At 42.6% G+C, this 21,559-nt stretch overlaps 1 protein-coding gene across 6 annotated transcripts in view; it reads right to left on the bottom strand.

Annotated features, from left to right (window-relative positions):
* Positions 1 to 21,559, bottom strand: part of pdss2 (prenyl (decaprenyl) diphosphate synthase, subunit 2) — a 275,636-nt gene that overhangs the window by 122,802 nt on the left and 131,275 nt on the right. For all 6 annotated transcript variants that reach the window (XM_068027081.1, XM_068027073.1, XM_068027078.1 and 3 more), the window contains one exon: positions 3,570 to 3,768. In XM_068027081.1, the coding sequence (XP_067883182.1) occupies positions 3,570 to 3,768 (199 nt within the window). The remainder of the gene's footprint in view (positions 1 to 3,569; positions 3,769 to 21,559) is intronic.

A 21,559-nucleotide genomic window follows, 5' to 3' on the forward strand; every position in this document is an offset into this window, starting at 1 on the left:
TCTCTATGTTCTTTCAAGAATAATATAATTTCAAAAATTGAGAAGGATCTGGCATCCTCAGTCTGTCGTTTGGTTCACTTTGGTCAGGCAGCATTGACGTGCCTTTCAGCTATGTTTGAAGCCATAGCCGCTGCTATCTGTAGCAATTAAGGTATACAGAGGACCGACTCTGAACTAATGTCACTAGAGTCGCCCAGCTAAGAGAGAGACCCTTCTTGAGGGCTTTGATGGTAGCAATAAAACTGTTGTGTTTTTTTTTTTAAGTCAATACATTTATTGTGCAACTTATTTTCTTCTGTACAAAGTGGGTGAGGGATTTGAAGAAAATTACTTGAACACTTTTCTTTCCTGTAACTATTTGAATTTGAGCCAGTTGTAAATGCAGACATGCTTATGGACATATAGAGAAAACTCAAGCGAGGACAAGAAAAACATAATTAGGTATTTGTGTCATATGCAGTTTTAACTTATGACAATTGGCAAAAGAACAGGGTTGGGGGTAGGGTGGGGGCAGTTGTTAAGATTTGGAATGCCCTTTCGGAAAAGGTGGTGCAAACAGATTCAATAGTAACTTTCAAAACAAAACTGGATAAATACTTGGAATGGAGAAATTTGCAAGGCTATGGAGAAAGAACAGGGGAATCAGACTAATTGAATAGCTCTTTGAAAGAGCCAGCACAGGCTGAATGGCCTCCTTCTGAGCTGTATCATTCAATAAACTGCAGTATCGGTGGGATACATCTTCGTAACATTTCATTAGATCCTGATTTAAGTCACACTCTTGTGACATGACGCCACACATAGAAGGCAGGCATTTAATTTGAGAGAGCATCACAGTCCAATTTTCATACATCTCCAAGCAGCAAGTTAATAGCATTAGAAGTCTAAAGATGTGCCTGCCCTCTGGACCAAAGGAACTGTTACTTTCCCAGTGAGATCAGAAAGGAGGCTGTTAATTAGAGGGCAATAAGCCCCCAAAAAAACTTGAACCTGTAAGCTTGGAAGTAAAGCTAACAGTTGCATTTCAAAAAATAATTTGCTGACAAAATACTAAAGAGCACCATGCTGATATGGATAAAGAGACATTCGTTTAAAATGTGCTTTTTTCCCCAAAATGTTACATTTAGCATGGCCCCATTCCTCACAAGGCCTGTTTTATTTTGGAAAGCGATATCATTTTATATTTAATTAATTTTGGAAATAGGCTTCCCTAACTCAGCCATACTGGCTTAACTTCAGACATTTATAGAACACCTTTAAATGTTAAACAACATTCCAAAGTACTTCACAGCATTATAAGGAAAATTAATGGTGAGCCAAAGAAGGAGAGGTTAGCAGGTGTAGCCAAAAGAGGTGGATTTTAAGGAGAATCTTAAAGGAGGGGAGGGAAGTAGAGGTGTAGGGATTTGGGCTGGAAATTCTGGAGGAACAGATGCCAAGCCATTCTGGCAGAATTGGCCAAAGCTTGGTTGATTAGACTAAGTTTAAAACAGCTGTTAAGAATGGAGAAAGGGGACAAATAGAAACAGAGGAATTTAGAGGGCTGAGATGGCTGCGGTATTGAGTCTCCAACTGTAGATAAGAGCAAAATACTGCGGATGCTGGAACTCTGAAATGAGAACAGAAAGTGTCGGAAATACAAAGCAGGTCCAGCAGCATCTGTGTAGAGAGAAACAGAGTTAACGTTTCAGGTCAGTGATTCTTCATCAGAACTGGCAAAAAGTTAGAAATGTAAGTCTTTCAGCAAGCGAAAAGGGTGGGGGGGTGGGTGGGGGAAGAAGAACAAGAAGGAAGGACTGTGATAGGATGGAGAGTGGAGAGATTAAATGACAGAGATGTCATGGAACAGATTGCAAATGGAGTACTAAATAGTTATAGTGAAAGTCAAAGCATGAGTCCAGAGAGAGTGCAAATGGCAGAATAATTAACAGCTCTGTATGAAAGCAAAAACATGAAAAATAAGTTTTTAAGACTAGCACATGGTTAAAGAATAATTTAAAAAGAATAAAAATATAAAAAAAATAAAATAAAAATAACAAAATTAATGCAGTTCATGGCATGGAATTATTAAACTCAATTGATTCCAGAGGCTGTAGAGTGCCTAATCAAAAGATGAGGTGCTGTTCCTCAAGCTTGTGTTGATAGTCACTGAGGACAGAAATGTAAGCATGAGAACAAGGTGGTGAATTAAAATGGCCAGCAACCGGAAGCTTGGAATCATGCTTGCGGACTGAGCACTGGTGTTCTGCAAAGCGAACACCCAATCTGCGTTTGGTCTCCCCAGTGTAGAGGAGACCACATTGTGAGCAGCGAATACAGTATACTAAATTGAAAGAAGTACAAGTAAATCGCTGCTTCACCTGAAAGGAGCGTTTGGGGCCTTGGATAGTGAGGAGAGAGGAGGTAAAAGGGCAGGTATTACACCTCCTGCAATTGTGTGGGAAGGTGCCGTGGGAAAGGGATGAGGTGTTGGGGATGATGGAGGAGTGGACGAGGGTGTCACGGAGGGAACAATCCCTTCGGAATGCTGACAGGGGAAGGGAGGGAAAGATGCGTTTGGTAGTGGCAGAAATGGAGGAGGATGATACTTTGGATGTGGAGGCTGGTGGGGTGGAAAGTGGGGACAAGGGGAACCCTGTCGCGGTTCTGGGATGGAGGGGAAGGGGTGTGGGTAGAGGTGTGGGAAATGGGCCCTGTCAACCACAGTGAGGGGGAATCCTTGGTTGAGGAAAAAGGAAGATATATCAGAAGCACTGTCATGGAAGGTAGCATCAACAGAACAGATGTGTCGGAGACGGAGAAACTGGGAGAATGGATGAGTGGGTCGTGGCGCAGGGGCCTGTAAAATTCCGTAGGGAGAGGCCCACCTCGACCCGCGATGTCAAGAAGGGCCTGCCGCCAGGCAGCAGGCCCTTCATCTTCATATTAAAATGAACTTTAATGATATTTAAATTAACTTTCCTGCAGGCGTGGACGTCCAACGCTGATTTTACGGCCTCTGTTCGGCCTTCACGCGCCTTCGAAACTCCATACTCGAAACTTGCTCTGAGGCAAGAACCTGGTGGGGAGGGGGAAGGAATAAAATTTTCAGCGCAGGAGTGGTGGTGAAGTGGGGAAAACAATTTAGATTGGATGTGGGGAAGGTGGGATAGGGTTGAAGGACAAAAGATTGAAGGTTGGAGGGGGGGGGGGGGAAGTACGGGTATTTGAAAAAGCCAACTGTTAGTTATTTCGGTCAATGAAATGACCATGGGGGTGGGGTGGGGGGGGGGGGGGAACGGCCTCCATCACAGAAATTTTTATTTAATAAAATGTTAAAATGATACACCTTTAAAAACTACAATTAATTGTAAGGAATTAAAGCCCTTTAAAAATGGCACCGGACGCCATTGCCAGGGATGCGGTGACCGCCCCCGATGACGTAGAGTGCGGCGCACTCGTAAAATTTAGCCCATTGGGTTAACGCACCCATGTCCTAAAATGGGATTCTAATTAACAGAAGATTTGTAATTAAAAAAACTTTTGCTCATATTTGTTACAACAAGCAGTACAAAGAAACAGCGTAGTACCTTAGTGTTCTGTAACTGAGCAAGAGCTGTAGAAGCATTAGCCAGAAGAAAATCTCCACTCAGGACAGCCATCTTATTGCCAAACTGCATATCCTTCAATGATCCATGAGATGATGTCACCTCCATAATATTCACTATTCCACGATGCACTAGAAAAGCCGTATGGATCAGTTCGGTAATTTCGGCCAGATTCCGCTGGCTAAAAAGAAAGAGTGCAGATAAATTAGTTATTTATCCAAGCTCCCAAAACAAGCAATCCCTCACCTCCCTACCAATCCAAAGTTAAAGGAGCATCACTGCCCTTCAAGCAGCTCACAGAAAGGTTCAGTTAACTTAGAAGCATGGAATCATAGAATGGTTACAGCATAGAAGGAGGCCATTCAGCCTGTCATGTACATGCCGGCTCCCTGCAAAAGAAACTCAGCTAGTTCCACACCCTTGCCCTTTCTTCGTGACCCTGCAATTTTTCTCTCTTCAGCTGCTTATCCAATTCCCTTTTGAAAGCTACAATTGAATCTGCCTTCAACACACTCTCAGGCTTTGCAATCCAGATCCGAACCACTTGCTGCATAAAATGTTTTTTTTCATGTTGCCGTTGGCTCTTTTGTGAATTACCTTAAACTGGTGTCCTCTGGTTCTTGACCCTTCTGCCAATGGGAACAGTTTCCTCCAACTACTCAATCCAGACCCCCTTATGAATTTGAAATCTCCTCTCAACTTTCTCTTCTCTATGAAGAACAACAACAGTTTCTCCAATCTATCCATGTAACTGAAGTTCCTCACCCTGGAACCATCCTTGTGAATATTTTCTGCACCTTCTCTAAAGTCTTAACATCCTTCCTAAAGTGTGACGCCCAGAATTGAACACAATACTCTTATAAAATATTGGTTCAGCCTCAATTAAAGTTCATCATAACTTCCTTGCTTTTCCTAAGCTTCTATTAATAAAGGCCAGCATCCCACATACCTTTTAACCACTTTCTCAACCTGCCCTGCCACCTTCAGCAATTTATGCACATATATCCCCAGGTCTCTCTGCTCCTGCACTCCCTTTAGAATTGTACCCTTAACTTTCTATTGTCTCCCCTTCTTCCCACCAAAATGTATCACTCCACACATCTGCATTGAATTTCATCTGCCATGTGTCTGCCCATTCCACCAGCCTTTGTCTTCTTGAAGTCTACCACTAACCTCCTCAAAGTTCACAACACTTCCAAGTTTTGTGTCATCTGCAAATTTTAAAATTATGCCCATATACCCAAGTCATTAACATATATCAAGAAAAGCAATGGTCCAAGTACTGACTCATTGGGAACCCCTCTGTATATCTTCAGTCCAAAAAACTCGCTGCTCCCTGTCATTCTGCCAACTTCACATCCATGCTGCCACTGTCCGTTTTATTTCATGGGCTTCAACTTTGCTGGCAAGCCTATCACTTTATCAAATGCCTTTTGGAAGTCCATGTACACTACAACAATCACATCAACCCTCTCTGATACCTCATCAAAAAACTCAATCAAATTGGTTAAACACAATTTGCTGTTAACAAATCCATACTGGCTTTCCTTAATTAATCCACACTTGTCCAAGTGACTGTTAATTTTGTCCCAGATTATCGTTTCTAAAAGCTTTCTCACTATCGAGCATTAACTGATTGACCAGTAGTTGCTGGGTTTATCCTTATACCCTTTTTTGGAAAAGGGTGCATCCTTTGCAATTCTCCAGTCCTCTGGCACCACCTACTTTCCTGGAACAATCAAGAATGTTTGGCACTGGTGGGATGAAAGGGTCAAAACTGTATTAGGACCTCAATGTGCTGCACTAAATTTATTTTGTTCCCCTGCCTCACCATAAACAATGCCACAGGAGGTCACCTAGTTCTGTAGAAATATTTTCCATTAGTCACACTTAGCAGGAAAAATATATTTTTTTAAATAGCAGAGCAACAATAAGAAAAAATACTTTCTGCTTTGTGCAGTTAAGAAATTACCCCAACTGATCTCTTAGAAGAAATGTGCCGAATTATAACTTTGTGGCCTTAAAGGAGCAGGCCGCACTACACAGAGTTGCCCCACAGCAGCAGTATCATTGTTTTTATAAAATAGCGTCTCTTTCAATGTATTGTGAACGATCAACAGACATGTTAAAGTGTTTAACAAGATAAATCTTGATCATTGCCAATCGAAGAGGCAGCCTAATGCCCCTAAATAAAAAACTGTAGAGAGATATAGTGTAGAAGAAATTAGAGACCTGCAACTGATTGGAGAACACAAATTTTAGACAAGACATGTAACAGCAATAGGTTTAATCATACTGAACAGCAGTACATTAGCTATAATGAACATGAAAAGTAACAAAAACACAAGATAAAATACCAAAATGTTAATTATTTTAAAGAAATGGCAATATATATTAAAATCACTACAGTTCTGTGAACAGAATAAAACAAACTGTTTCAATAATCAGATTTCTCAAGATTCCTGGCTGAAGAACAGCATCAATAATTCACACCTATTTCAAGTACACAATTAAGTGAATCATTCCAGTCGATCAATTGATGCAGATGTTGGAACGAGCAAGTTTTAGAACAGTTTTATTTATTTTTTTATTTAGAGATACAGCACTGAAATGGGCCCTTCGGCCCACTGAGTTTGTGCCGACCATCAATCACCCATTTATACTAATCCTACATTAATCCCATATTCCTATCACATCCTCACCTTCCCTCAATTCCCCTACCACCTACCTATACTAGGGCAATTTACAATGGCCAATTTACCTATCAACTTGCAAGTCTTTGGCTGTGGGAGGACGCGGAGCACCCGGCGAAAACCCACACGGTCACAGGGAGTACCCAGAATTGAACCCGGGTTGCTGGAGCTGTGAGGCTGCGGTGCTAACCACTGCGTCTCAGAACTTAGTGCATGTAAAACAGAGAAATGTACAGAAATTAATGAAAGGGCAATAGATTTTGCATAAAACTGCTTGCTACACACTCTGATTAACAGATTTATATATAAACTCTGACTGTGCATTTCTGATATTTCTGGATTTGAGTGCACGTTATCTTCATGACATCTGCTTTCCAATAGCATTCTATCTGTTGCTAGCTCCTTCAGAGCAATGCTATATATTTTAAGTCACCATGCTAGTCAGCTAAAACAAAGTTGTGATTCCCTTCCCCCAGCCTTTATTGACCTTACTATAATAGTCACAGAATAATTCAACCAATTCCATCTGAAACAGCAATTGGTAGACATGTTAGTGCAAACTGCAAAGGAAAGTATTTAATGTTTTCCTTCAAAAATGAATCCTTTACCCACAGCAACAAACTGCCATCCTGGTATGCAGAATCTATCAGACAAGAAAGTCATACTCCAGGAACACAGAACGTTCCATTATTATCTCAAGTTCAATGTCTTTGCCTTGTGAAAATCCAGTTGTCCACAAAAATCAAATGTAGGAAATAAGACTATCATGCTGAGTTGCAGACCTTTATCTGTAGAGCTGATTGCCTCCAGCATAGCAGGAATGTCCGTGACAATTCTGTCTTCTTGATGGAAAATGATCAACATGAAAATGGTCCTGCTCTAAGCAGGTCAGACGAGATACTGGCTTTGAATATAGAGTAGCCGGATCTCTGATCAATCACTGTGCATTATTGTAGTAGGTCCCATCACATATGATGAGCAGATGAAAAAGACAGCAAAGCCAGCGATGGCTCACTTCCTGGACAGGAAGCAAATATTTGTATCCAGACATGATCAGAAGCATCAATGAAACATGCTGATGGGAGAGCTGCTTGCGTCAACAGTGGGGTGTGAGTTCAGTCTAGTATTAAAGATAGATACAGGAAGATATTACTGTCGAAAAATACTTTAAAAAAACCACAAAGTAACAGTGGAGTGAGAGTTCAGTCTAGTATTAAAGGCAGATATAGGAAGATATTACTGTCAATAAATATTTTTTTAAAAACCACAAATTAACAGTGGAGTGAGAGTTCAGTCTAGTATTAAAGGCAGATACAGGAAGATATTACTGTCAATAAATATTTTTTTTAAAAACACAAAGTAAATATTTTGTTTTTCTGACAAACACTTCACTGATTTTAGGCTACCTGCTAATCTGATAGTTTTTCATTTCTTTTGAGTTCAAGAATTCTAAAGCTGAATCGGCATGTCACATCGGAGTGAGAGCTAACAGAGCCCGGAGGTATTCATTGAAGCTGCTAGAAAAACGTTAAGAAGCCATATTCAAAAGGAGATGCACCTTGATTATGCCCAAGAAGAGTAAGAGATTTACAGGAAATTGAAAAGGTCTCATTAGAGCCACTGATTACAAAGGTTTAGAAGACACAACTAATCTGATTGTTGAACTTACGAGCTGCCACTAAAAATGACTATAACAGTGAATTATTAATCAGGTTGCATTAATTAAAGCAAATTCTACTAAAAATGAAGAAAATTAAGGAAACATTCAATTTGCAAAGGAAGTTAAAAAGATGGTGAAGACAAGCAGCAGTTGACCTGATGCATCCTAACCCTGAATTATTTAGCTGCCTTGTAACATGTTCTACTCATTGTTTACTGTCCAGATCAATTTGGTGCAATTTCAGTGTCAGCTTGGCCCTCTCCCTGTAGCGTAAGCAGTTTGTGGATTTAAGCCTCACTCCAGCACTGCCAAAAAGGGTGGTCAAGGCAGAAATCCTCACAGCATTTAAAACAAACACTTGGCTACGCACTTGATGTGCCATAAACTACAGGGTGCAGACCAAGAGCTGGGAGGCGGGATTAGGCAGGATAGCTCTTGCCGAATGGCCTCCTTCTGTGCCATAAATATTTCTATGTTTCTTAAGCATGTAATCTGGGCTGACACTTCAGTGCCACACTAACAGATTGCTACATTGTCAAGTACTGTCTTTCAGATCAGACATTAAAGCAAGCTTGTTTCACTGGTTTAGGTAGACCTTAAAATGTGATAGCACTATTATAAAAGCAGAAACTTCTTCCAGTGTCTTAATCAATATTTCTCCTTCAGCAGCTCCATCACAAACAATTTAAAACAATAAGTCATCTTGCTGATACTGTGGAATCTTGCTGTGTGCAAAAAGGCAGAGAGTTCCAGACCCCCCAAACACCCTCTGGGAGAAAAAACATTTCCTCATCTCCCCTCTAATTTTTCTACCAATCACTTTAAATCTATTCCCCTTAATCACTGACCTCTCTGCTAAGGTAAATAGGCCCTTCACCTCCACTCTATCCAGGTCCCTCAAAATTTTGTACATTTCAATCAGATCTCCCCTCAGCCTTCTCTGTTCCAAGAACAACAACCACAGCCTATCCAAGTTCCGATGAAGGGTCACTGACCCGAAACGTTAACTCTGCTTCTCTTTCCACAGATGCTGCCAGACCTGCTGAGTGGTTCCAGCATTTCTTGTTTTTATTCCAGCATAACTTCCCTGGTTCCTATATTCCATACCTCGTCTAATAAAGGAAAGGTTCCATATGCCTTCTTAACCACCTTATCGACCTGTCCTGCTACCTTCAGGGATCTGTGGACATTCACTCCAAGGTCCCTCACTTCCTCTACACTTCTCAGTATTTTCCCATTAATCGTGTATTCCTTAGCTTTGTTTGACCTCCCCAAATGTATCACCTCACACTTCTACGGGTTGAATTTCATTTGCCATTTTTCTGCCCTTCTGACCAGACCATCAATATCTTCCTGCAGCCTACAGCTATCCTCCTTGCTATCTACCACATGGTCAATCTTTATGTCGTTTGCAAATTTCTTGATCATGCCCCCTACATTTATGTCGAAATTGTTAATATATACCACAAAAAGCAGCGGACCCAGTACTGAGACCTGTGGAACGCCACTGGAAACAGCCCTCCAGTCGCAAAAACTCCCGCCAACAATTACCCTTTGTTTCCTGCCACTGAGCTAATTTTGTATCGACCTTGCTGCATTTCCCTGGATCCCATGGGATTTTATTTTTTTTAACTAGTGGGCCATGTGGGACCTTGTCAAAAGCCTTGCTAAAATCCATGCAGACCACATCAACTGCATTACCCGCATCTATCTTCCTTGTTACTTCTTCAAAAAATTTAATCAAGTTGGTCAAACAAAATCTTCCCTTAACAAATCCATGCTGACTATCCTTGATTAACCTGTGCCTTTCTAAGTGACAGTTTATCTTGTTTCTCAGAATAGATTCCAATAATTTGCCCACTGCTGAGGTTAGACTGACTGGCCTGTAATTATTCGGTCTATCCCTCACTCCCTTTTTAAACGGTACAACGTCAACAGTTCAATTCTCCAGCACCACACCTACATCCAGTGTGAATTGGAAAATGATGGTCAGACCTTCCGCTATTTCCACTCGTTTCTTTTAACAGCCTGGGGTATATTTCATCCGGCTCTGATGATTAATCAACTTTCAAGAATGCTAATCCCATTAATACTTCCTCTCTCCCTATGTTTATCACATCCAATACTTCACACCACTCTTCCTTAACTACAACATCTGCATCGCCCCCCTCTTTTGTGAAGATAGGCACAATGTATTCATTAAGAACAACACCAACCCCTACACATAGGTTACCTTTTTGGTCTTTTATGGGCCCTACTCTCTCCTCGGTTATCCTCTTACTCTTAATATATTGATAAAACATCTTTGGGTTCACCTTGATTTTGCTTGTCAATATTCTTTCATGCCCTCTCTTTGATTTCCTAATTTCCTTTTTGATTTCACCCCTCCACTTTCAATACTCCTCTCAGCTTTCTTAGTATTGAGTTCTCGGTGTTGGACATAAGTTTTCCTTTTCTGCCTTATATTACCATGGGACTCGAGATTTGGCCGTCCCACCCTTTTTCTCTGCGGGAACATGTTTACTCTGAACCCCTTGAATCTCCCCTTTGAAAGCCTCCCACTGCTCTGACACTGATTTACCTTCAAGTAGCTGTTTCCAGTCCATTTTCGCTAAATCACTCCTCAGTTTAGTAAAATTGGCCTTGCCCCAATTGAGAACTCTTAACTTCTGTTCTATCCTTGTCCTTTTCCATAATTATGTTAAAACACACTGAATTATGATCACTACCACCAAATTGCTCTCCCACTGCCACTCCTTCCACCTGCCCAGCTTCATTTCCTAAGACAATGTCTAAAACTGCTCCCTCTCTTGTTGGACTTGCTACATACTGGCCAAAAACGTTCTCCTGAATGCACCTCAAGAATTCTGCTCCCTCAATTCTTTTCACACTAAAACTATCCCAGTTAATAATGGGATAGTTAGAATCCCCTACTATTACTGTCCTATTGCTCTTGCACTTTCGGAGATTTGCCTACATATCTGCTCTTCTATCTCCCTCTGACTGTTTGGGGATCTATAGTACACTCCCAGCAGTGAGATTGCCCCTTTTTTGTTCCTTAGCTCAATCCATATGGCCTCTTTTGATGAACCTTCCAACATATCATCCCTCCTCACAGCTGTAATCGTTTCCTTGACCAAAATTGCCACTCCCCCTCCTTTCTTATCCCCTTCCCTAACGTGTCTGAAAACCCTGTAACCAGGAAGGTTGAGCTGCCATTCCTGACCCTCCTTAAGCTATGTTTCTGGAATAGCTACATCATCATACTGCTACGTGTCCATCTGTGCCCTCAGCTCATCTGCTTTATTTGCTATACTCCTTGCATTGAAATAGATACCCTTGAGCACTGCCAAACTCTCTTTTTTTATTTCCTAATCTTTGTTTCCTCTGTCTTCTAGACTCATACGTTAATTTTCTGCCTTCCATTTTCATTTCTGATCTTGTCCCAACTGAGTCTAGCCTCAGGTCCCCATCCCCCTGCCAAACTAGTTTAAACCCTCCCCAACAGCACTAGCAAAACGTCCCGCAAGGGACTCAGTCCTGGCTCTGTTCCAGTTGCAACCCGTCCGGCCTGTACAAATCCCATCTTCCCCAGAGACAGTCCCAATATCCCAGGAATCTAAAGCCCACCCTCCTGCACCATATTTCAAGCCACACATTCATCTGTCTTGTCCTTCAATTTCGATACTCACTTGCACGCGGCACTGGGAGGAATCCAGAGATTACTACTTTTGAGGTCCTGCTTGATAATTTCTTACCTAGCTTCCTAAATTCTGACTGCAAGACCACATCCCCCTTTTTACCTATGTTGTTGGTTCTGATGTGGACCACGACTGCTGGTTGTTCACCCTCCTCCTTCAGGATGTTCTGCAGCCGCTCAGTGACATCCTTGACCATGGCACCAAGGAGGCAACACAACATCCTGGATTCACATCTGCGGCCACAGAAACACCTGTCCCCCTGACTATGGAATCACCTATCACTATGACTCTTCCAGGCTTCCCTGTACCCCCCTGTGCAGCTGAGCCACCCATGGTACCATGGACTTGGCTCTGGCTGCAGTCCCTAGTTGAAGCATCACTTTCCTCAGTATTCAAAACTGAATACCTGTTGGAGAGTGAGATGCATGATGTGACAATGTGATACAAAAATGCACAACTTTTCTTGCTTTTCCCCCTGGCAAGAGTGTCATGGGGAATGATCAAATCACGTGCTTAAAACTAAAAGTATATTGTACCATCTGACTTGAAAAGTGGTAATATTAGGATTAACTGAACATTGAGTGATATAGGAAATATTTATATTGGGGCAGTGGGGGAGGTTTAAAATTCCCATCAAAATCTAAAATGACTTTTTGAGATTTTTTACTCAAAACAAAATTAATTTGTCTTTTCCCATATTGTCAAAATCAGTTGCAGTCAAAAAGATTTATATGTTTCTTTAATGTATAAATGTGCTTACTATTCCCTTGACCCTAGTTTTTGTTGTTAGTGTTCTAATGTACATCTACCCTACTCATCCCACCTCCATTCACATCAACTGAAATAACAGATGTGATAATAAGCCTGGGAAACCCGTCAATATCTCATAGGCAGTCTATGTGACAGGTGGTGAGGCTGGAGGTGAGGCTGCACGTGGGCTGTTCAGACCACTCACTTCAAAAAGGCAACCCTGGCAGGGGAACTTCTCCTCTTGAAATTATTTTTTGAATTATATTTGTAACTAGTAAGAATTGTTGCAACGTTAACTAGACAACCATCAATGAGAAATAAGTTAAGATCATTCTCTGGTGCCGAGCAGTTGTACAATCATTATAATAAATGCAAGTTGTTGTTGTAATTAATCTAGTAAACAAGCGCTAACAAATAATATAATGAGAAATAAACGGGGTTATATAAAATGTACGAGAGATGTTCGTTGCACTTTTCACAGATTTAAAAATCGGCAGCAGTTCACTCATGCAATGCCACACCCTCACTCACTCAGAACCACTGCCAGGTAAATGGGTTTCACTGACAGTCACAATGTCGATATTATAAAACAAAATACTGCAGATGCTGGAAATCTGAAATAAAAACACAAAATGTAGGAAATACTCAGCAGGTCAGGGAGCATCTGTGGAGATATTGCACTGTCTTGGTTCCCAACCAATCAGTGCCCTTCTTCTTTTACTTGCTGATTCAGTGCACTGGAATGTTGTCACCTGCCAAGCTGCTATATTTAAGTCTCCGGTTCTCATTTTGTCGACCACTTACGTGGAAGTCCCGCGCTACGATAAACTTGCTAGGAATTAGTGAAGCAGCTATTGATTAGGGCACCTTTTCTAATTCTTTCCCTTCGGATGTGAGCAGTGCAATGCCTAAATAGAACTTCTCAGTCACTATGTGGGACTGTCACACTCTAGTGCTGCTTTACTGCAGTAGGAGGTGACCCTGTATCCAGAGGTACCTGTGTCCAGGTTTGTAATTAACAACCTCCAGCGAATCCACACTCGCTGCATCATTGCTATCCTGTCGTCACAGAACTTTGGGAGGTGGTGTTGTGGAGATACACATGGCGTGTCAACTGGATTATAGTGAGGAAGATTTGCGCAGTGTCTGCCTCACTATCCCAGCATTGTTCATCTAGACCCAGTGGCAAGACCAAATCAAGGTCAAAGATAAAGTCAACTGATCTATGTTACCTTGTGCTCCTGTACCAATGACCTGAGCTATTCACGGAGTTTTGCTACTATGTACTCTCAGTCAGGAAGAATTAGCAGATCTGCTAGGCTTCATGTGTGTCCGGCTAAATAAAGTAGCAAGCTGCTTGATAATGATAGTAGTTTTAAACAAAAAATGTACAATGTATTATTCTGCTAAAGTGAACTATATCCCTTTAAAGGAACTAAATCCAACTTTTGATGAATAAAAACAAGCAAAGACAACTCAGATTGCAATTCTGAAGTTCTCATCAGTTGCAAGTCCATATCAGCTGCAGCTTGCACTTTGTTCTCTTTCATACAGATTATTTTACATCTCTAACAAAGTCTGACACATGTAGTGACACCTGTGTGTGGTGATGAACTACTTTTAAATACACTAGTGGTGAGTATCTCATCCTGTTCCTCATGCTAGTTAGATGATATGCTGTTTTGTATGACAATATGAGACCATGTGATAATAATAATAATGATAATAATACAGACTATTATTTAAATGGAGAGAGACTCCAAAGAAGTGCAACACAGAGGGATCTGGGTGTTCCTGTGCATGAAACACAAAAAGTTAGCATGCCGGTGCAGCAAGTAATTAGGAAGGCAAATGGAATTTTGGCCTTTATTGCTAGAGGGTTGGAGTTTAAAAATAGTGAAGTCTTGTTACAACTGTACAGGGTGTTTGTGAGGCCACACCTGGAGTACTGTGTACAGTTTTGGTCCCCGTATTTAAGTAATGATATACTGGCATTGGAGGCAGTTCAAAAGAGATTCATTAGGCTGATTCCTGGGATGAAGGTGTTGACTTATAAAGAATGGCTAAACATGCTGGGCCTTTATTCATTAGACTTTAGAAGAATGAGGGGTGATCTTATTGAAACGTACAAGATTCTGAGGGGGCTGGACAGGGTAGATGTTGAGAAGATGTTTCCACTAATGGAGAAATGTCGAACTAGGGGACATAGTTACAGAATAAGGGGACACTCATTTAAAACTGAGATGTGAAGGAATTTCTTCTCTCAGAGGGTAGTGAATGTCTGGAATTCTCTGCCCCAGAGAGTTGTGGAGGCTAGATCACTGAAAGTATTTAAAGAGCAGGGAGATAGATTTTTGAAATATCTGGGAGTTGAATGCTATGAGGAGCTGGCACGAAAGAGGAATTGAGGTCTGGGGCAGATCAGCCATGATCTTATTGAATGGCGGGGCAGGCTTGAGGGGCCGAATGGCCTACTCCTTCTCCTATTTCTTATGTTCTTATGTAATGCCAAATGTATTTTGCTGAAGTTGATTAAAGCTGTGCTCCTTTCAGGCCACAATGCCTAACTGTCATTAAGTAGTGAATGAGTTCAATTTCTCTTGAAGCTAACCCTGATTTTCTTACTGCATTTTTTTTTTTAAAAACAGGTGACTCATGGTTCATAGTCATTGTGGCTCTTGTTTTTTTCCAAATACCTTTTTTTTTTTTTAAAGTGAGACACAGAAATCTAATGGAACAGATCAGGATAGAGAAAAATATAATCGACAAGAAATGCATGCTAGATGTTACTGACGGGTAGATGCATTATCAATATTAAAACACCTTGGGCCGAAGTTTCAATCCCCACTAAGAGCAGGGACAGCAGCAAGTGCGAGTTGAAGATTGTGTTCTCAGAGGTCGGCACTGGGTCCTGACGTCTCTGGAACGCGATGCTATTGTTAAACTGGCGTCGGGATGGAGGAATGGGTCAGGCGCCCGCGTCCAATTAATTGCTGTTGTGCTCATTAAAGAGCTCATTAGCAGGCTTGTCAGGAGAAGGGAACGGGGAAAAACGCCATGTGGGGTGGGGGGGGGAACACGGAAGGATAGTGAGGACATGAGCACTGTGGAGGGAGTGGAGGACAATGGAAATGACCGTTTAATTTAAAACAGAGGCAGTAAATGAAGCTTAGCTACCTCAGATGTGACTCACTGTGGATACTGTTGCAGATGAAGATGATAAATGTTACATTGGAGATTAACATAAGATCAGATAGGGAAGTGAGCCTGCTGGCATCACTGTGGCACGTGGGGATAGCACAGGAAGGCCTGGTCAGCATTCATGGCCCAGCTGACAAGACATCAGAAACAGGCAACTCTGACATTGGAAAGAACAGCTAAGATGAGCTGTAGCAGGTGCAACCTCCTGGGCAGCAGGAGGCCAGAGGAGCACAGCGGGGGGCTACAAGCGCTATCTAAGACGTCGCGTGTACAGCCTAAGAGTCAGCTACCTGCAAATGACAGAGTGCCAGTGCTTTCGGAGGCTGCACCTAACCAGTCAGATGGTCTCGGTCCTGTGTGCTCTGATCCACAATGACCTGAGGCCTCATGGCCCCCATGGCAGACCCTACCTGCATCCATCAAACTCTCAGATGCCCCGAACTTCTACGCAATCGGGTCATTCCAAGGATCAGCTGTGGGCCTAGGTGGCAATCAGCATCTCATTAGATCATCAGGCAGGTCACAGTTGCCCTTTTCAGGAGGTCAGGGACTAGACCCACTTTGGCACAGATGGGCCTGCGCTGGCACAGAAGGCATTGGGTTTTTAAGCTATCGATTGATTCCCCCAGGCGCAGTGCATCATCGAATGTACCCATGTGGCCATCAAGGCACCCAGTGAGATCCAGCAAAAGGAAGGGCTTCCACTCCCTCAACACCAAATGGTCCTCAACCACAAGAGCCTCCTCCATGTGTGTGCTTGTTCTCCTGACAGCTGCCACGATTCCTTCATCCTCTGCCAGTCCAGACTGCCTTGGGCCTTCACTCCAAGCCTCAAAGTGCATGGCTGTATCCAAGGAAAATCCCTTGAAGAGATGGCTACTGACCCCCTCTCAGTAGGCCAACCACTGATCAGGACATTAGGTTTCTGAGGATGCAAATCTGAAACATAGAAAATAGGAGCAGGAGTAGGCCATTTGGCCCTTCTCCGCCATTCATTATGATCATGGCTGATCATCCAACTCAGTAGCCTGTTCCTGCTTTCGCCCCATATCCTTTGATCCTTTTAGACCCAAGAGCTATATCTAACTCCTCTTTGAAAACATACAATGTTTTGGCCTCAACTGCTTTCTGTGGTAGTGAATTCCACAGGCTCACCACTCTCTGGGTGAAGAAAATTTCTCCTCATCTCAGTCCTGAAAGGTTTACCCCATATCCTTAGACTGTGACCCCTGGTTCTGGACTCCCCCACCATCGGGAACATCCTTCCTGCATCTACCTCATCAAGTCCTGTTAGAATTTTATCGGTTTCTATAAGATCCCCCCTCACTCTTCTGAACTCCAGCGAATATAATCCTAACCAACTCAATCTCTCCTCATACGTCAGTCCCGCTATCCCAGGAATCAGTCTGGTAAACCTTCACTGCACTCCTCTATAGCAAGAACATCCTTCCTCAGATAAGGAGACCAAAACTGCACACAATATTCCAGGTGTGGCCTCACCAAGGCCCTGTATAATTGCAGCAAGACATCCCAGCTCCTGTACTCGAATCCTCTCGCTATGAAGGCCAACATACCATTTGCCTTTTTTACCGCCTGTTGCACCTACATGCTTACCTTCAGCAACTGGTGTACGGGAATAACCCAGGTCTCGCTGCATATTCCCCTCTCTCAGTTTATAGCCGTTCAGATAATAACCTGCCTTCCTGTTTTTGCTATCAAAGTGGATAACCTCACATTTATCCACATTATACTGCATCTGCCATGCATTAGCCCACTCACTTAACTTGTCCAAATCACCCTGAAGCCTCTCTGCATCCTCCTCACAACTCACCCTCCCACCCAGCTTTGCATCATCTGCAAATTTGGAAATATTACATTTAGTTCCCTCATCTAAATCATTAATGTATATCGTGAATAGCTGGGGTCCTAGCACCGATCCCTGCGGTACCCCACTAGTCACTGCCTGCCATTCGGAAAAAGACCCATTTATCCCTACTCTTTGTTTCCTGTCTGCCAACCAATTTTATATCCGTGGCAATACACTACCCCCAATCCCAAGTGCTTTAATTTTACATGCTAATCTCTTATGTGGGACTTTGTCGAAAGCCTTCTGAAAGTCCAAATAAATCACATCCACTGGCTTCCCCTCATCAACTCTACTAGTTACATCCTCGAAGAATTCTAGTAGATTTGTCAAGCATGATTTCCCTTTTGTAAATCCATGCTGACACTGTCCGATTCTACCACTGTTCTTCAAGAGCTCTGCTATAAAATCTTTGATAATGGACTCTAGAATTTTCCCCACTACCGTTGCCAAGCTGACTGGTCTATAATTCCCTGCCTGGTGCCTGGATTGGTTGGGTGGCATCCTCCAATGCCCTGTTGCAAGGGTCTTCGTCATTGTGGTGGTTTGTTGCGCTCTCCATAACAAGGCCTTGCAAAGTGGTGTGGATCCTGAGGCCCTGGAAGGAGATAGCTCATCGGGGGAGGAGCAGGAGTAAGCGAGGAGGAGGACTAGGAGGCAGAGGGGGATAACACTGAACAGAGAGGGGCCCCTGCTGCACGATGAGATGGTCTCCAATTGCCACCTTCAGGGAAGAGGACCTCCTTCCTCTCCTTCACAGCCTGCAGCACTAGATCCAGATGGGCATCGATGAAGTGAGGGTCTGCCTTGCCCTTAGTGCCAGGCCTCCACTCGCCTGTGACAGCTCGCTTCCCTCTGACACTGTGGAAGGCAGATCTCTCGCTCAGGACAACCACCAGCTTCAGTGATGCCTGCCATGGAAGGCGACATGAGCCCCTCACTTGAATCTGACCCACTTCCATTTTCAATCTCATTGGCTCTTAGAGGGCAGGAAACCCGTCTCCATACCAACAAATGCTTTCCCACTTGAACATTGAAATCTGAATCAGTTTCCCAGAGGTGGTAAGTTTCAGACCAAAAACCAGACCAGACTCCCATTTCCCACTTTGAAAATCCAGCCTCTTATGTTTGCATAAATTCTCAACATTGACATTATATATTCCTATTTTTTTAATTCTGTCATGGGATGTGGCTGTCACTGGCAATGCCAGCATTTGTTGCCCATCCCTAATTGCCTTTGACAATTGAGTGGCTTGCGCAGCCATTTCAGAGGGCAGTTAAGAGTCACCCACATTACTGTGGGTCTGGAGTCACATGTAGGTCAGACCAGGTAAGGACAGCAGATTTCTTCCCCTAAAGGAAATAAGTGAACCTGATGGGTTTTTATGACAATCGACGATATTTTCATGAGAGTAGCTTTCAATTCCAGATTTTTATTAATTAACTGAATTTAAATCCCACAGCTGCCGCGATGGAATTTGAATCTGTGTCCCCAGGAAGTTAGCCTGGGCTTCTGGATTACTAGTCCAATGACATTACTGGACACACACACACACCACTGTCACCCCTTATCCATATTTATAATGGAAACTGCCTAGGTTTCCTTACTGTATTAAGGACAGAATACCCAAGCTTAAATTGGAACAGAAATACATCTATGCAGCATGTCCAAATATCATGTGACCGCTGTCCACATTTCACCTTGACCATGTGCTCTGCCCAGAGGAGATCAATTCGTAGAACATAATGGATAAATGAGAGCAGTCTCATTAAAAAGCAAAATTTGACCCCACAGCTCTAAATATTATGTAGTAGTGGTTAATGGATGTTTTTTGGGCTGGAGGAAGGTTAGTAGTGGAGCTCCCCAGGGGTCAGTGTTGGGACCCTTTCCTGATATATATTGATGACCTAGACCTTGGTGTACAGGACACAATTTCAAAGCTTGCAGATGATATGAAACTTGGAAGCATTGCGAACTCTGAGGAGGATAGTGTAGAACTGCAAAACAACATAGACAAGCTGGTGGAATGGGCAGACAGGTGGCAGATGAAGTTCAATGCAGAGAAATGTGAAGTGATTCATTTTGGTAGGAAGAACATGGAAAGACAATACAGAATACAAGGTACAATTCTAAAGGGGGTGCAGGAGCAGAGGGACCTAGGTGTATATGTGCATAAGTCATTGAAGGTGGCAGGACAGGTTGAGAGAGCAGTTAATAAAGCTTACAGAATAGGGAGATAGAATACAAGAGCAAGGACGTTATGTTGAACTAGTTCGACCTCAGCTGGAGTATTGTGTCCGATTCTGAGCGCCGCACTTTAGGAAAGATGTGAGAGCATTGGACAGAGTACAGAAAGGTTTCACGAGAATGGTTCCAGGGATGAGGAATTTCAGTTATGAAGGTAGATTGGAGAAGTTAGGACTATTTTCCTTGGAGAAGAGAAGGCTGAGAGGTGATTTGGTAGAAGTATTCAAAATCATGAGGGGTCTGGATAGAGAGAAACTGCTCCCACTCGTGAAAGGATCGAGAATGAGAGGGCACAGATTTAAAGTATTTGGTAAAAGAAGCAAAAGTGACATGAGGAAAAACCTTTTCATGCAGCAAGTGGTTAAGCTCTGGAATGCGCTGCCTGAGAACGTGGTGGAGGCAGATTCAATTGAAGCATTCAAAAGGGAATTAGACTGCTATATGAAAAGGAAGAATGTGCAGGGTTATGTGGAGAAGGCAGGGGAATGGAACTGAGGGAACTGCTCTTTCAGAGAGCCAGTGCGGACACGATGGGCCGAATGGCCTCCTTCTGCACTGTAACGATTCTGTGATTATCTCTCATGTCACAATACAAATACTGCAAGTCAAGATAATTGATGAGCTATCAAGGTTTGCCTTTAAAAGAAAAATACTGGTTTTGGAGCAGTGCAAACATTATTCAATAAATCTTACTCCTGATTGACATCTAAATGTTGATACAATTAACCTGGCATAATATTAAAGATCAGCAGCCCTCTTCTGATGAATCATTTAAAATTTATAGCCAAATTTCCAACCCGTTAACTAACATATCATTTCAGTCTTGCTTGAAAACATGCTCGTCAAGGCAACGCTTAAAAAGTACACTGACCCGTGATCCGTAAATACGAAAGTTTTGGTTGCATATAAGTAAGATTCCTTTGCAAGTATTAATTTTTGAAGAGAATTATGGAGCTAAAGCAGTGCTTCTCAAACTTTTCTGGTTGAAGGACTCCTTTCCAAATGGATTAATAATGCTGCCCCCCCCCCCATCTAAATTATAATGGGGTGTGACGTAGTGGTAATGCCACTGGACCAGTAATTCAGAGCCCAGGCTAATGCTCTGGGGACATGGGTTCGAATCCCACCACAGCAAATGGTGAAATTTGAATTCAATTAATAAATGTGAAATTTTAAAAAAAGCTAGTCTAACGATGACTATGAAACCAATGTTGACTGTTGTAAAAACCCATCTGGTTCACTAATGTCCTTTAGGGAAGGAAATCTGCTGTCCTTACCTGGTCTGGTCTACAGGCCTAGTGCTGGAAAATGGGACTAGAATAGGTAGGTGCTTGATGGCCAGCACAGACACGATGACCGAAAGGCCTGTTTCTGTGCTGTATAACGCCATGACTCTAACATTTAAGAAGTATTTAGATGAGCACTTGAAATGCCATAACATACAAGGCCACGGGCCAAGTGCTGGAAAATGAGATTAAAATAGATAGGCTTGATGGTTGGGGTGGACACAGTGGGCAAAAAGGCCTGTTCCTGTGCTGTATAAATCTATGACTACATGTGACTCCAGGCCCACAATAATGTGGTTGACTCTTAAAAATGTCCTCTGAAATGGCCTAACAAGCCACTCAGTTCAAGGGCAATTAGGGATGGGTAATAAATGCTGGCATAGCCAGCAACACCCACATCCCACAAAAAAACGAATTTAAAAAAAATTATATAATATGAAAGTGCTGCATGTAAAGACTATTACAATCATGCTTTTAAGAGAACAGGTATTCACTTTTGTGCTTCTCTCAGCACTCCTCCATGCATGCTCCCCTCCAAAGTGAGACTGCCAGCCCACGCTGCATTGCAC

This window comes from Heterodontus francisci, chromosome 3 (assembly GCF_036365525.1).
Source record: "Heterodontus francisci isolate sHetFra1 chromosome 3, sHetFra1.hap1, whole genome shotgun sequence".
Lineage (NCBI taxonomy): Eukaryota > Metazoa > Chordata > Chondrichthyes > Heterodontiformes > Heterodontidae > Heterodontus > Heterodontus francisci.